At 59.3% G+C, this 13,934-nt stretch overlaps 1 protein-coding gene across 7 annotated transcripts in view; it reads right to left on the bottom strand.

Moving 5' to 3' along the window:
* OPCML (opioid binding protein/cell adhesion molecule like) overlaps positions 1–13,934 on the bottom strand; it is a 305,952-nt gene that overhangs the window by 1,907 nt on the left and 290,111 nt on the right. For all 7 annotated transcript variants that reach the window (XM_075116141.1, XM_075116140.1, XM_075116144.1 and 4 more), the window contains 4 exons: positions 12,356–12,481; positions 11,972–12,106; positions 11,774–11,894; positions 11,208–11,359 (listed from right to left, as the gene is read on the bottom strand). In XM_075116141.1, coding sequence (XP_074972242.1) covers positions 11,208–11,359; positions 11,774–11,894; positions 11,972–12,106; positions 12,356–12,481 — 534 coding nt within the window. The remainder of the gene's footprint in view (positions 1–11,207; positions 11,360–11,773; positions 11,895–11,971; positions 12,107–12,355; positions 12,482–13,934) is intronic.

Genomic DNA, 13,934 nt, shown 5'->3' with positions numbered 1-13,934 from the left:
GCCGGATGCCCTTACCCGGGGCAGAGCGGCGAGGACGAGCGGTGAGGGAGGCTGCCGGGATGCCCGTCGTGCAGAGGAAGCCTGCGTTTTGGCCAGCACGTCTAGGCCCGCGGACGAGACACGAGCGACAGCGACATGCCACTGGGAGAGGCTGGGTGTGCATGCAGGTGGTGGGTCGGGGCGCGGGACACAAGTGCAACTTCACAGTCAGCAAGATGCAAATGGCCACGGGAGAGCTGCTGGGGACGGAGGGGGTCGGCGACCTCGGTACTTGGCAGCTGGCAATAAAGGCATGATGCAGGAGACAGCAGCATCTGGGTGCGTGGAGCTTCAGGTACGTGGGGATGTTTTAGGGCTGTGGGGTGTGGGGGGGGATGGTCCCTGGCAGGCAGGCCAGGTGAGGAAGAGGAGGAGGAGAAAGAGGATATGGGCAGGCGGCCATCAGGTTATGCATGTGGAGGGGAGGGTTGTTGCATCTTGTTGGCTGAGGGCTTTTTTTTTGTAGGGATTTGGGTTGCTGAGCACATGAGGGTGACGGTCAGGATCAGAGCAGCCAGCCAGGCACAGCGAGGGAAGCGGGGACGGCTGCCCAGCAGTCTGCTGAGGGGCAGGCAGGGGGCCCAGAGGAGACCTATGCCTGTGGAGCGGGTAGGAGGAGACGACAAGGGCTGGAGGGTTAGGGACAGAGTGGGGCTGTGGCGCTGGGCGGGGACCGGGGCGTCTGGCAGCTCCCCAGCCATGCTGTGAGCCTAAGACGCCCAGCAAGGAAGCTTGGTAGACAGATGCTGAGAGGGAGGCAGAGAGAGCGTGGTTTTTCTGGCCAGGTAGATTAGTAGCTGGTCTAAAGAAATGAATAGCCAGCCGTAGAGGGAGACAGTGTTATGGCCTTAGAAGGCTGGGAGGGCTGGAGGGATGAGGTCCAGCAAAGAGCAACTAAGAGGCAAGAAGACACTGGGATGGCAGTTGTTCCATAGGCACTTAGGAGAAATGTCTGGATCGGTAGCCCTTGGCCTTATGGGAGATTTCAACTTCCCAGATGTCAGCTGGGACTACCCTACCGCTGTGATCAGCAGGCCTTGGAAAGTCTTGAAGTTTGTAGGCGAGAACTTCTCGTCACAAGTACTCAGGGAGCCAACTAGGGAAGACGCCCTCCTAGGCTGTCTCTTTGTACTAGATAGAGAAGGGCTCGTGGGACACATGATGGCGGGTGAGCGTCTTGTCCATGGGTGTCATGAAATGAGAGGGTTTAAAATGTTCGGCATCATGAGGAAAAAAAAATGGGCAGTGGCGTTTGCCCCCTCCATGGACTTCAGGAAAGCAAACTTTAAGCTATTCAGGGAGCTGTTGTTTAGCAGAATGTGCTTTCGAGTGGCCAAGGACTTTGTGTTGATCTAGTTAGGAGGAGGAGGCTGAGGGGCAACCTAACAGCACTCTGCTGCTTCCAGAGGAGGGGAAGCAGAGAGGGGAGGTGTTGAGCTCTTCTCCATGGGATCCAGGGACGGGATGCACGGGAATGGCTCGAGGATGCGTGGGGGAAGGTTTAGACTGAACATGAGGAAGCATTTCTTTAGTGAGAGGATGATCAAACCCCAGAACAGGCTTCCTAGAGAGGGGGGTTGATGATACCCTGTGACTGTCACTATTTAAGAGGCATTAGGCCAACGCCCTTAATAACATGCTTTAACTTGGTCAGACACGGCAGTGGTCGGGCAGTTGGACCAGCTGATCTTTGTAGGGCCCTTCCAATGGAAATAGTCTATTCTGGTGTATTCTACCTGGGGAGAGGGAGAAGCCCAGGTGTGCCAAGGCACGCAGCCGGGCTCTTGGGCACCACATTAGGCAGGTGGGAAGAGATGGGTAGGTAGGGTAGGGGATGGGTAGGTAGATGGTTGGGTGGTGGAATGGGCAGAGAGTGAGCGGGGCAGGACAGTCGGCAGAGAGAAGGCAAGGGCAGGAGCACATCCCCAAGGGAGATGGGTGGCTAGGCAGCAGGGATTTCTTCCAACGATGCTGGGTGGCCGGCAGGCCGGCTCAGAAGCTGGGTAGGTAGACAGCTGGGTGGGGTGCTGTGAGGAGGTAGCCGGAGAGGTGGCTTGCCTGACTAACGGATAGCCAGGCAGGGCTAGCATCCCTCAGGCAGCGAGGAGGAGGGACGGCTCGGTCGGTGGGGGTCCGTCCAGAGACCCAGCCATCGCGGCAGGTGGGCAGGGACATAGCCACCCATTGGGACAGGCACAGGTTGGTGGGTAGGCAGAACAAGAGGCTGGGCTGTGGCCGCAGGCGGGCAAGGAGCACACGTGTGAGGGCTGGAGGGTGTGCCGGGGAGGCAGCAGGATAGGCAGAGGGAAGCCTAGGAGGGTGGGTACCACAGGCTGAGCGAGGGACGGAGACCTCGGAGAGGTGGGAAGACCGTCAGCATGGTGCAGAGAGGCGGGTAGGATGGGACCCCTGCGGCATCACAAGGTAGATCGGCAGGCAGGTGGGTTGGTAGAGGAGCAGAGCAAGAAGCAGCAAGGCGGGCAGCCAGGGAGACGGGAGGTCAGGCAGGCACAGATCAAGCATGAGATGAGGTCTTTTGCTGTCTCCCTGCCTGCCTCTGCATCTCATTCTGTCCCCAGTTTTCCCTCTTGATCCCTGTTTGTCTCTCTTAGCATCCCAGTTGTTCCCATTCCATGTCGCCCCGTCTCTGTGCCCCCCTCTATGTCTGTCTGTCTCCCTCTGCATCCATGTCTCCTTGCGTCTGCCTGTGCCACTCACTGTCTGTCCCTCTCCTTCCATCCCTGTGCATTTCTGCCATCTTCTGTGTCCTCTTCTCTTCCCCTGCCTGTGTTTTACAGTGTCTTCCCCTGTCCTCACTTCTGTCTTCCTGTCCGTCTTTCCATCCAGCTCGACCCCTCTCCCTCCTGGGTGTCTCTCGGCCTTTACGCCTCTGTTTCCCTCCTGGCATGGTTCTCTGCCTGTCTCTGTTTGCCTTATTCCCTCCATCCCCATCTCTCTCTGTCCGTGGGGACCCCTCTTGCCCTGTCTCCCCTCATTGGCGTTGGTCTCCCTCGACAACCCTCCATCTCCCCCAGCACCCATATGTCCAGGTCAGTCTCCTGATGCCACCCCATCCCCATGTCATCCCAGGGCCTTGGCGTCCCTCTGTCCACAGCCGCCCCCCCCCATGATCCTTTCCCTCCATGTCTGCCTCAGCCTCTCCTCCTGCCTCCACCTCTCCCTCTGGGTCTTGGACTTTCTGTCCTTCAGGGTATCTCATTCAGTCTGCCTTGGTGCTGGGGTCCCTTTGTCAGTCTTGGCCCTCCACCTGCCCCCCCGCTCCGTGTCCCTGTTTGTCCCTCGTCCCCTTTCTCAGTGTCCAGGTCCATCCTCATCTGTGCCTCTGCCTCCCCCCCCATTTCTCTCAGTGCCTGCCTGCCCGTTCCTCTGTTGGTCCCCTCCTTACTTTTTTTTTGCATCTCCCTTATTTTTGCTGCCTCTCTGTAGGTGTGTCTTTGTGTCTCCCTGTCTCATAGTTTCTGCCTGTATTTGTCCCTGAGTCCCTCTTTCTCTCTTGTGGGGGGGGTCTCATGGTCCATCTCCACCTTGGTCTGCACCCCTCTCTCCATTCCCACGCCTCTGCACCACCACCCCCCGCTCTTTCTCTGGCCCCATCACTCTTTCCGTGTCTCTCCCTCCTCATGGTCTTCCTTTCCCCATATCCCTTTCTCTCCTCCCCCCCATTACCGTTGTTGTGTGTCCCTCGTTCCCCCGTCTCTGCCTCAGTCCCTTTCTGTTGCCCTCTGTGCATGCCTCCCCTCTGCCTTTGTCTCTCTCCGTCTCTGGCGATGGCTGGTTTATGCGCTCTCCGTGCGCCGCTGTCTAGGCAGCCAGCCTGCACGTGCTCACCATGTCTCTCCCTCTTTGTCCTGGTCCCTCGTTGTCCCTCCCCTCATCCCTCTCCCCACATCTCCCTCTCCCCCCCCCATTTGCCTCCACTTCGCCTCCTGCTCCCTGACTCTCTGTTCACCTCCCTATTTTTTCCCTCTGCTGGTGTGCATCACTGTCCATCTCCCCCCACCTCCCGTGTCTCTGTCCCTCTCTCTGTCACGCACGTTGCCTCCCTATCTCCCACTGCCTCCCTGTCCATCCCATCTCTTCTTATCTCTCTGCATCTCTCCCTCTGTCTCTCTCTATGGCATTTGTCCATGTGCACCCCCCCTTGCCTCCCTCCAGATCTCTGTCTCAGTGCATCTTCATCCCCCCGTCTCTCTGAGTCCTTATCTCTGTCCGTTTCTGTCCCTGTCTGCATCTGTCTGTCCCCAGGTGTCTCTGACGGTCTCGCTCTGCCAGTCCCCATCTCTATCCCTCCTTGTCTTGGCCTCCTTCTCTGTTCCACCACCACCTGCCCCTGCACCTCTGCTCTCCCTCTCTGTCATCTGCATCTCCCCTTCCTTGGTCATTCCCCCACCTAGTTCCCTGTCCTCCTGTGCCCCTGTGTTGCGTCTCCCTCCGTGTCTGTCTCTTGTTGTCTGTCTGTCCACCCCTGAGTCCCTCCTGTCGCCTCTCTGGTTTTGGCCTCCTGGTATCTCCTCCTCTTTGATGTCACCTTCTCCCCCTCTCTCTGAGTGTCTCTGGGGCTTTTGACCTGTCTCTAGCTCTGCCCAGGTGTCTCAGTGGCTCAGCGTGTTTCCCTTTGGTGCCGCCTCCCTCTTTTGGAGCCCTGTCTCTCTGATTCTGGTCACTTTGGGGTCTCCATCTGGGCCGCCCTCCATGTGTTTCCCTCTTTCTTGGCCTTTCCCTGCCCCTCGTTATTGGTATCCTATGCCTGTGTCCTGCACTCTCCTTCCCTTTATCTGTGTCCCCCTCTCTGTTCCGACCCCCAGATGAGTCTCCTTCCTTTTCTTTTAGTTCCTTTCTACTTAATTTGCTTTTATTTCCTTTATTTTGCATCCCTCCCTCGGTCTTCTACCCTCTCTGTCTGTGGATGCTGGTCTCCCCCCTTTCTGTCTCTTTCCCTGCATCCCTCTGCCCCCATGTCCCTGCTTCTCCTCCTGCCCCTCGGTGTCCCCCCATCTCCTTCCCCAGCCCTCCCCTCGGTGCTCTCCCTTGCTGTGTCCACTGCTGCATCTCTTTCTGGCGGTCGTCTCAGTCTCCCTGCATCTTCCCTGCTCGCCGTCTGTCCACGCTGTACGTCTCCCCTCTCTCGCTCTGCCTCTCGGCTGCGTCCTTCGGGGTGCGCGCCCCTTGTGCCGTGTCTCACTCCCGCGGCTGTCAATGCTGGTTTTACTGCCCACCCCACTCTCCATCCCTCCCTGTGTGCCACCCCAGACCCAGGTCTCCCCTCCAGCCTTCCCCACCCTCCCTCCCTGCTGTGTGCGCCTCTCCCTAGCTGTGCCTGTGGGTCTCCCTCTTTCCTTGCCCCTTTCTATCTGCTGTGTGAGGCCTCGACTCCTTCACCTCCTCTCCCCCTCGCCGTCTCTCTCTGTCTCCCTCTCCCCTGCCACCTGTCCTCCTTTCTCCGTCTCTTGCGCAGCTCCCTCTGCCTCACAGTCTCCCTTTCCTCTCTCTAAGCGTGCCTGCCTTGCTCTGCGTGACTCCCTGCAGCTCCCTTTCTGTCTCTCTCTGCCTCCCACCACCTCCCCATGCACATTTTTTTTCCTTTTCTCTGGCTGCATCACTCCTTATAGCTCTCTGTCTGTCCCTCTCTGCAGCCTGTCACTCTGTCGGTCGTGTCCACACGTCCAGGTCTCCATCCCCATCTCTCGGAGTCCTGTTCCATCACCCCCTTTTCTTGGCAGCTCCGACGTTTGTCTGGAGGGCTCTCTTTCATTGTAGTTGCCACGGTCTGGGTTTCTCAATCGCTCCCTGTCCTGGTCCCTCCACCCGCATCTCGTCCTCTCTCGGTCTCCATCTTGGTGCCCCCCCTCTTTTCACATCTGTGCCTCTCTCCCCCTTCACCTCTCCCTCTTTTGGCAGGTCTCTGTCTATCTCTCTGTCCCCGTATCTCTTTCTGTCTCTCTGCGCCCATGCCTCTCTGGGCCTCTCCCTGCATCTTTCTCCCCGTCTCTCTGTGGTGTGGTCACTCCATCTCCCTCTTCCTCCACCTCTGTCTGTGTCTTGCTGTCTCTCCCCCTCTCTTATCCCTCTGCCTCTCTGGGTCTTCCTCCCTCTCTGTGCCTGGCCCCCTCTGCTCATCCACCCGCCCCGTCTCTCCCTCCCTCCCGCTCCCTCTCTGGTTCTCTCTGTGCCACCCGTTCCGTCTCTCCGCCCCTGTGACTGCATCTCTCTCTGCATCGCTCCCTCTGTCACGCTCTCTGCAGGTGGCTCTGCTCCTCTGGAGCTTGCTCTAACTTCGGCACGGCTTCTGGCTGAGGGCCCCCGCTCCTTGCCCTGCAAAATGCTCTCTGTGTTCGCTCCATCCCCGGTTGCTGGTTACTGGTGGGTTGCAGCCACCCAGCTCCCTCACCAGCCCTGACAGGCACCTCTGCTGGGGGGGGGGGTGGGGGTTGCCCTCCTGACAGAGGTTGAGGACACCTCAGGGCAAAGGAGCACCCCGACACCAAGAAACAAGCCCAAGGTGGACACAGACTGCAACCACAGGATCAGAAGAAAGATCAGACCGACAACGACAAAGAGGGGACAAGAGCAGAGGAACAGAGTGCCAGGAGGAGACGTAGATGAGCAGGGTGGACAACAGTGAGAGCAGACGTGACAGAGATGACATTGCAGACAATGGAGATGGCCGACACGAGACGGGCAGAGCGAGGGAGAAGTCCATGGCTAGAGCGGGGCGTGGGAAAAAAAGGCAAGGCATGAAATGCCTGGACAAGGAAGATGCTGACAAACGCAGGCAGACACCAACCAAGACAGATGCCTTCCGACCAGACCCTGCCACAGGAACGACCGCCAAGGGGTGCCAAGACAGCAGTGCCAAGTCATTGCTGGAAACAGCGCCGCAAACCGCTCCGCCGGCAAACGACACGGACCCACCGTGGGACCCTGATGGCTGTGCAGCCCCACGCAGCTAAACACCTGCAGATGCCTGCTAGCGCACGTATGAGCACACCCGCAGATCTCAACCCGTTCAGATAGGGCGAGGCAAACACCCACGCATCACAAACTGCTGAAGACTGGCACAGCCACACCGAGAGAAGCCGCTAGGGCCTCCCCGCACCTACCACAGCACCCAGAGACGGCCGCCTGAAGCAAAACCTCCAGAGATGGACAGGCGCCAATGCACGCACACACGCCGGGACCAACCTGCACGCTCGCACAACAGGAACAGGCTGAGATGCAGCGAGACGACCGCAGGGAGACAGACAGACAACACACACAACACAAGACAGCCAGGAGACTCGCAGGGAGCACGCGAGATGCAAGCGCGGGTGCTCCGTGCCACCACGGACCCAGAGGGTACACACGCGCACCTACAGAGACACCCAGAGACCGACAAAGCAAGCAAGACCAAGAAAGAGCCCCATCACCACGCCGAAGCCATGCACAGACACACCACGGGACAGACACACTGCTGGAAAGAGGCGGTGCCTGACGTGCTGGGAGAAGTGGACGTGCGTAGCGCGAGAGGTGCTATGGCAGGGGTTGAGACCCATAACTGCTGACCCACGGCAATACACTGACAGACAAACAGAAGCAGGGATGACCGGCTACCCTGCTGAAGACGCATAGCCCTACATGGACACCATCCCAAGACACCATCTGCAACCAGGACAAGGACCAGGAGACAGAGGGAGAGAGGAAAGACAACTACTGCAGGAGGCAGAGTGAGCCATGGAAGCTGACGGGGAGAGGGGGACGCCCTGAGACTCCACGCCGTAGCCATGCTCTCCCGCACAGAGCGCAGACACATGCAGGTCGCGGCCATGCTGCACGCCAATGCCCTGACACAAGCAGTCCAAAGAACCCGTGCCGACCCCAAGACAGCCACATCAACACACCCTGGTGGAGACACGCCGATGGGCACCTACAACACCCCCATGGCCACCGATGCCACGGCATGGGCTGGGAGAGACGATGCCAAGGGCTCGCCAGCTGAGGGCTCTGCAACCTGTGCGGCCACTCGTTTCCAGGATGCGCCGAGCCCTCCCCGTGGGCCGCGTGGGATCCTGCCCTTCCCTGCACGAATCAAAGACGGGCTCCCTCACGCTGAGCAAAGACAGACAGCCCCCACAATGTAGGTCAGCCCCTGCATGCTGACACGCTACTGTGTGTTTACTGAAATAAAGGCAGTTGTTTTCCTGACATAAGTTATTTATCGTTCTCCAGCGCAGCTCCTGCAATTATACCCTCCCAGTTAGTGACAACACAGGGTCCTCGCGCGGTGCCCGTGCCCTCTCTGTCCCAACATGGGGCAACGTGAGCAGGGAATGGGGGGCTTTGTATTCAACACCCCCCACCTACAAGGCCACAGCACACACCAGACCAGGACTAAAGAAAACCCAGGCCAGACAGATTACACCGGACCAGACCACAATGGATAGACCTGCCTAGGGTCCGAGACCTTCCATGGATGATTGAGAGGGAAGCCGGCCTAACTTCCACTGGCTCCCTCTGTACCCCGGGATGAATCCTGTCTGGACCCATGGCATAACAGGCATTCCACCTGTACAACCAGTCCCTTAAGAGCTCGGGGTCCGTGACAGGAAAGGCGGCCCTCCAACAGGTCTATCGTTACTAGTAGGGTTATTACAGACACAAAAACCAAACCGTGCCCTGCCTTTTCTTTTTCTTTGTCCCTATTTGTCGGGTGACCAACGTGTACCACTCCTCTGTTTCCTTCGCCCTCCTCTTGCTTTTCCCATATTTCAACAAGCCTTTCTTGCTCATGGTCTCAATGCTGACTTCCCCTCTCAACCAGCTTTGGGCTTCTGCTGTTTCTCTTCTGTCTAAGCGAACCGCAGCTCCATAGTATCCCTGCAAACCCTGACCTCTCCACCAGAGCCGCTACCGGTTCTTTTTCCACCCCAATGCAGAGACACGTTCCCCACTCGGCCAAGCTGCCCTTCCGCTGGTCTGACGTTTCACCCGACGGGATGGCCCGCTCCTGCGCCATCAAAGGCTGCTCCTTAAAACCGAACCGGTGCTCGTGGACCCCCCCCGAGCCCTCAAACACACATTCCCGGGGCCGCTATTTGCCACCTCCTGGGGCAGCTGACACTTTGCCCTCTCAACACCCACATATTTGCATTTATTCTCAATATGCCCCCCCCAAGCTTTCTGACCCTTCCGTTTCATGACCGCCGCCATCACCGAGCTGGCCGCCTATGCTCGCATCATCTCCCGCGAGCCCTTCATGCACCTTTGACTTCCCCGGTAAGCCTTCCTCACGCAACCCTGCTTCCCAGGGAAGGGCTCGATGCCTGCCCAGGACAGTGCTGAAGGCATGCCTCCCTCGGCTTGGCTGGTGGGCACAGCGATCCTTCATCCATTCCGCTGTCTTTCTCCTCTCCACCCTCTCAATTCTCTTCCCCACCCCACTGATGAGGACACAGGAGGGAGGGAAGGCACGAGAGACCAAGCAGCGGCGTGGGGCTTTGCTGCCTGACAAGGTTACACCCCGACACCATGCAGCTATGTGCCATGGGACACCCATGCCTCCTGGCCCCCTCCTCTCCAACCCACGTACACCCCTGACACTCCAGACAGCCCCCACCAAGAGCTGACTGCTCCTCCCGGCTCTCTCACACCACGCAGAGGACCAGAGAGCTCCTCCAGACATAGATCACCTTCTCCGACCCCCTCTGCTCAGGTCGAGCCTCTCCCATGCTACGCCACCAGCCCCTTCTCCCGTCCCCACTCCATGTCACCGCAGGACAATGCCTCGACCTCCCACCACGATTCTCCCACCATTCCACCCAAGCCCTCCTCTACAGCTACCCCACACCCCCCTGCCCTCAAACATGCATGCATACCCTCCTCTTTCTTCACAAGGAGTAACACCGGGCTCTCTTGGGCACTGCCCCTACTGGGAAAAGCCACCAACCCAATGACAAGTGACAGTCCATTCTCCCGACTGCTCCATACCCCATCTAGCACACACCCCCCAAAACAGCTACAATGACCCACAACCCCCCCACACAAGCCTCCTCCCCCTTGCCAAGCCCCTGCGATGCACCCGTGCCAAAACAAGGTGCCCAAAGTGCCAGGCTTGCCAAAGCCCCGCAGCTAAAGCCAAAGCTGGGCACCACACCCCAGGTCACCAAGCACTCTCCACGGCACGACACGGCCCGTGAGACTGCACGTCTGGGAAGGCCAAGGGGCATGCCTCGGCATCACAACGCCCTCGAGAGGTGCCCACCAGTCCCCAGACAGCTGCGGGGACAGGGGTAGCCCCATCTCATCCAAGATGTGCACCTCCCCACCACCATTGCACGACACTTTGCCCCCGCTGTCCGCCCTGATGCTGCCAAAGTCCCTGCCAGCATGGATGCTCTGCTCGCTCTCCACACCTCCTCGAGCCTGCCACCCACCAGCTCCATCCTCTCCCTCGTGCTGGAGCGGAGGGCTGGCTCCTGCCGGCCACCCTTGGCCCGCGACAGACCCTTGGCTGGCCAGATTGCCACACGGACACACCACAGGAACATGCCACAGCTAAACATCACCTTCCTCAACGACAGCTGTTGAGTCCACCATTCCTCAAACCCCTTCCCGCCCTCACTGCCCGGCTCACCCAGGCACCACGGGCACCCAACACGAACTGCCCTGCCACAGCCCTCAGCGCCGCCCAGCCCGCCACTGCCAATACAACACGACAACCGCCGGTAGTCCTGCCACTACACCACCCAGGAGAAAAACCCAGCCCGTGCATGCGAAGCGTGCGCTCACCTCTCCTGGGCCCCCTCCTCGGCCCTGCGCTCCAGCGATGCTGCGGCTCGGCCAGGAGCCTCTTCCCCAGCCGTGCCTCCGCAAAGACGTACGGCTGCCTGCCTCTGCTGCGCGCCCCTAAACACCCATGAGCCCGCAAGCGCCATGCCCGCCACCCACTGCCACCCAGCTGTGCGTGTCTGCTCGGGCCGATGCAGATCTCATCATCTGATGCATCCTCTCTGCGGGACCTCACTGCTCGGGGCTCGCGCCGTTCGGCACCTCGGCAGGCTGGCAACATTAAATACAGCCAGCTCCGCTCTGTCGCTGGCCACCTTGCCGCCTCCTCCTCTTCTTCCTCCTCCTCCTCTCTATACCTTGCTGCAAAAAAACAGGGCACCTACCGTACAGGATGATGCTGGCGTTGGTGTTGCCCAGCTTGTTTGTGGCCACGCACGTGTAGTTGCCGTAGTCCTTCTCCGAGACGTTGAAGAAGGTCAGCGTTGACAGGCGGCCCTTGCTCTCGATCCGCACGCCCTCCAGCCCATTCGCTAACCTGTGGTGAAACACGTTGGTGCTCTGCGACATATCCTGGCCCCTTCCCCAGCGTCCCTTCCCTTCCCAGCAGCCAAGATCAATATACACCCATACCAGACTCCCAGTGTCCCATCGAGACGAGCCCTTTGCCCCACCATGCTGCCCAAAAGCATGCCATGCTCGCCACCCATGGGATAAGCCCCGCCTGACCCGCATGGCCCGCATTCACCCCCCGTGAGCCACTGGGAGAAACAACCCCAAGACCCCCTTGATCCCTCAGACCCACCAAAATGAGCCGATCTCAGCCTTCCTCTGCACAAGGTCCTCAGCCACCGCCAACCCCCTCTACCTCCTCACCCTCCAGCCCCAAGGCTGGTGTGATTGCCCCCCCACCACCACATCCCAGTCTCCCCCCGCTCCCACAGCCCCTTACCTGGTGTCCTCCTTGAACCACTGGAACTCTGCCACGGGCACGGCCGAAGCCTCGCACTGCAGGATGCCCTTCTGGCCCACCGAGGCGCCCGTGTTCTTGGCGTTCGAGATGTACGGCGGGTCTGCGGAGACGCCGTGCCACGTCACGCTGGGCCGTGCGCACCCGCCCCGCCACAATTCCCCCATCCCTTGCACTCACAGTTGACGGTGACTTTGACTTTCCGCACGTCCGGGACGGCCACGTCGTTGACAGCGCTGCACTCGTACTCCCCGGACTGCTCCCGCGTGATGCCCGTGATCTCCAGGTACTCGTCCTCGCTCACAAAGCCCTGCCCTGGGAGACATCCCAAATGCGTGGCACCATCACCCTTCACCCAGGAAACCTGGAACAGCCCTTACCAAGCATCCTCACCCGCATTCCAGGATGCACCAAAGGGCCAGCACCTCCACAACAGACACTAGCAAACCATGGACCGCTTTTGTGCCACCCTGGCCACCTACAACTGTCCATCCCACGTGGGCTGGGTGAGACCCTTCCTCGGACCCGTGTGGCCCATCCACCAAGCCCCAAGCGAGGTCTCACCTTTCCCGGAGAGGTGTCGCCACGTGACGGTGGGCTCCGGTCTCCCGAAGGCCAGGCACATGAGGGTCACGCTGCTGCCCTCGTTCACGGTGATGTCCGACGAGATGTTGACGATCTGGGGGGGAACTGCAAGACACAAGAATCATAGAATCATTAAGGCTGGAAAAGACCTCTAGCATCATCAAGTAGTCCAACCATCAACCCAAGGCTACCATGCCTCCATGTACCACGTCTACGTGTTTTTTTATCCCCAGGGACGGTGACTCCCCCACCTCTCTGGGCAGCCTGTTCCAATGTCTGACCACTCTTGCAGTGAAGAGATTTTTCCTAATACCCAACGTAAACCTCCCCTGACACAGCTTGAGGCCGTTTCCTCTCGTTTTATCACTACTAACTTGGGAGAAGAAGAGAAGAGAAAAGAGCAGAGGCACCATCAATACATCAGCTCACCAGGCTTCATCAGCACGGGAAGCCCCAGCACTGGACATCAGCATTCGCCCCATTGCCCTGTTCAGTCGCTGACCCTGCATCTCCAAACCGGCATCTCGGACTGGAGCCGAGTATGGCGCCGGGGTCCACTCACCAGTCCTCTGCACCGGGCGGGGGCTGGAAACGCCAGCCTCCCCCCTCCGCCGCAGCCAAGACCCCGATAACCGGCTCTCATTACAGCCCGCGACAAGGCTCATATTTTAGCATATTTATTAAAGCTGTTTAAATTACTGAGCGTCTGCTCCATTCAATACCGGCCACAGTGATTTATATTACTCTATCCCCAGATACTCCATCTAATATGTAAGTTGGCAATCTCCGCACCCATAAATATCCCCGGCCCTGGCAAAAAGCAATTAAAACCCACTCACCGACACTGCTTCCTGGTGCTCTGGGCCGCCCGATGCGTCCCCCGAAGGGGTCCGCACCTCGGGGAGTGAATGAGACCATACAAAATGACCCTCCCAAAACTAACCACTGCTCCTACAATGCAAGAAAGGATGCCCCACGCCCCCTCCCTGAGCGCACGACGTGCTGAGAGCCCCAGCTCACACGGCCTTGCATGCCCAACCCTCACACCACGGGCTCTCCCATGGCGCTGGGATGCCGGGATGATCGCCTGAAAGCCACTGTGGCCGACACCAGCACCACCTGCAAGGGGACGTGAGGGCTGCCCGGCTCTCCTCTTGCCCCCAGGGACCGTCCCTGCCCTGCTGGGGCTGCCACATCATTGTCCGAACTGACCAGGGTGGGTAAGGACAGAGGGACACCTGGTGGGGCACTGGAGGGGATGCGACAACAACCCCTGAGGAGCCCAGTCTAAGCTGCCCAGGCCCAGAGCCTCTCCAGGGTTAGAAAAACCAACACCGCAAGCAAGCCTTTTGCTCCCAGGCAGCCTCCCGGGTGCCAGGAGAGGACAGGCTTTCCCACGCCCGCTCTCCCCACCGCCTCCTTCCCCGGCACGGAAGAGGCGGCACGGCAGGACGAGCGCGGCAAAGACGCAGCGCCGTCTCCATGGCCCGATGGGCCCCGCAAGGTACTAAATTTCCCAGCAACTTGACACATTAATATAGAAGTACAGTCTGTCACA

Source organism: Phalacrocorax aristotelis, chromosome 22, assembly GCF_949628215.1.
Source record: "Phalacrocorax aristotelis chromosome 22, bGulAri2.1, whole genome shotgun sequence".
NCBI lineage: Eukaryota > Metazoa > Chordata > Aves > Suliformes > Phalacrocoracidae > Phalacrocorax > Phalacrocorax aristotelis.
This window is presented reverse-complemented; position numbering and strand designations above follow the sequence as displayed.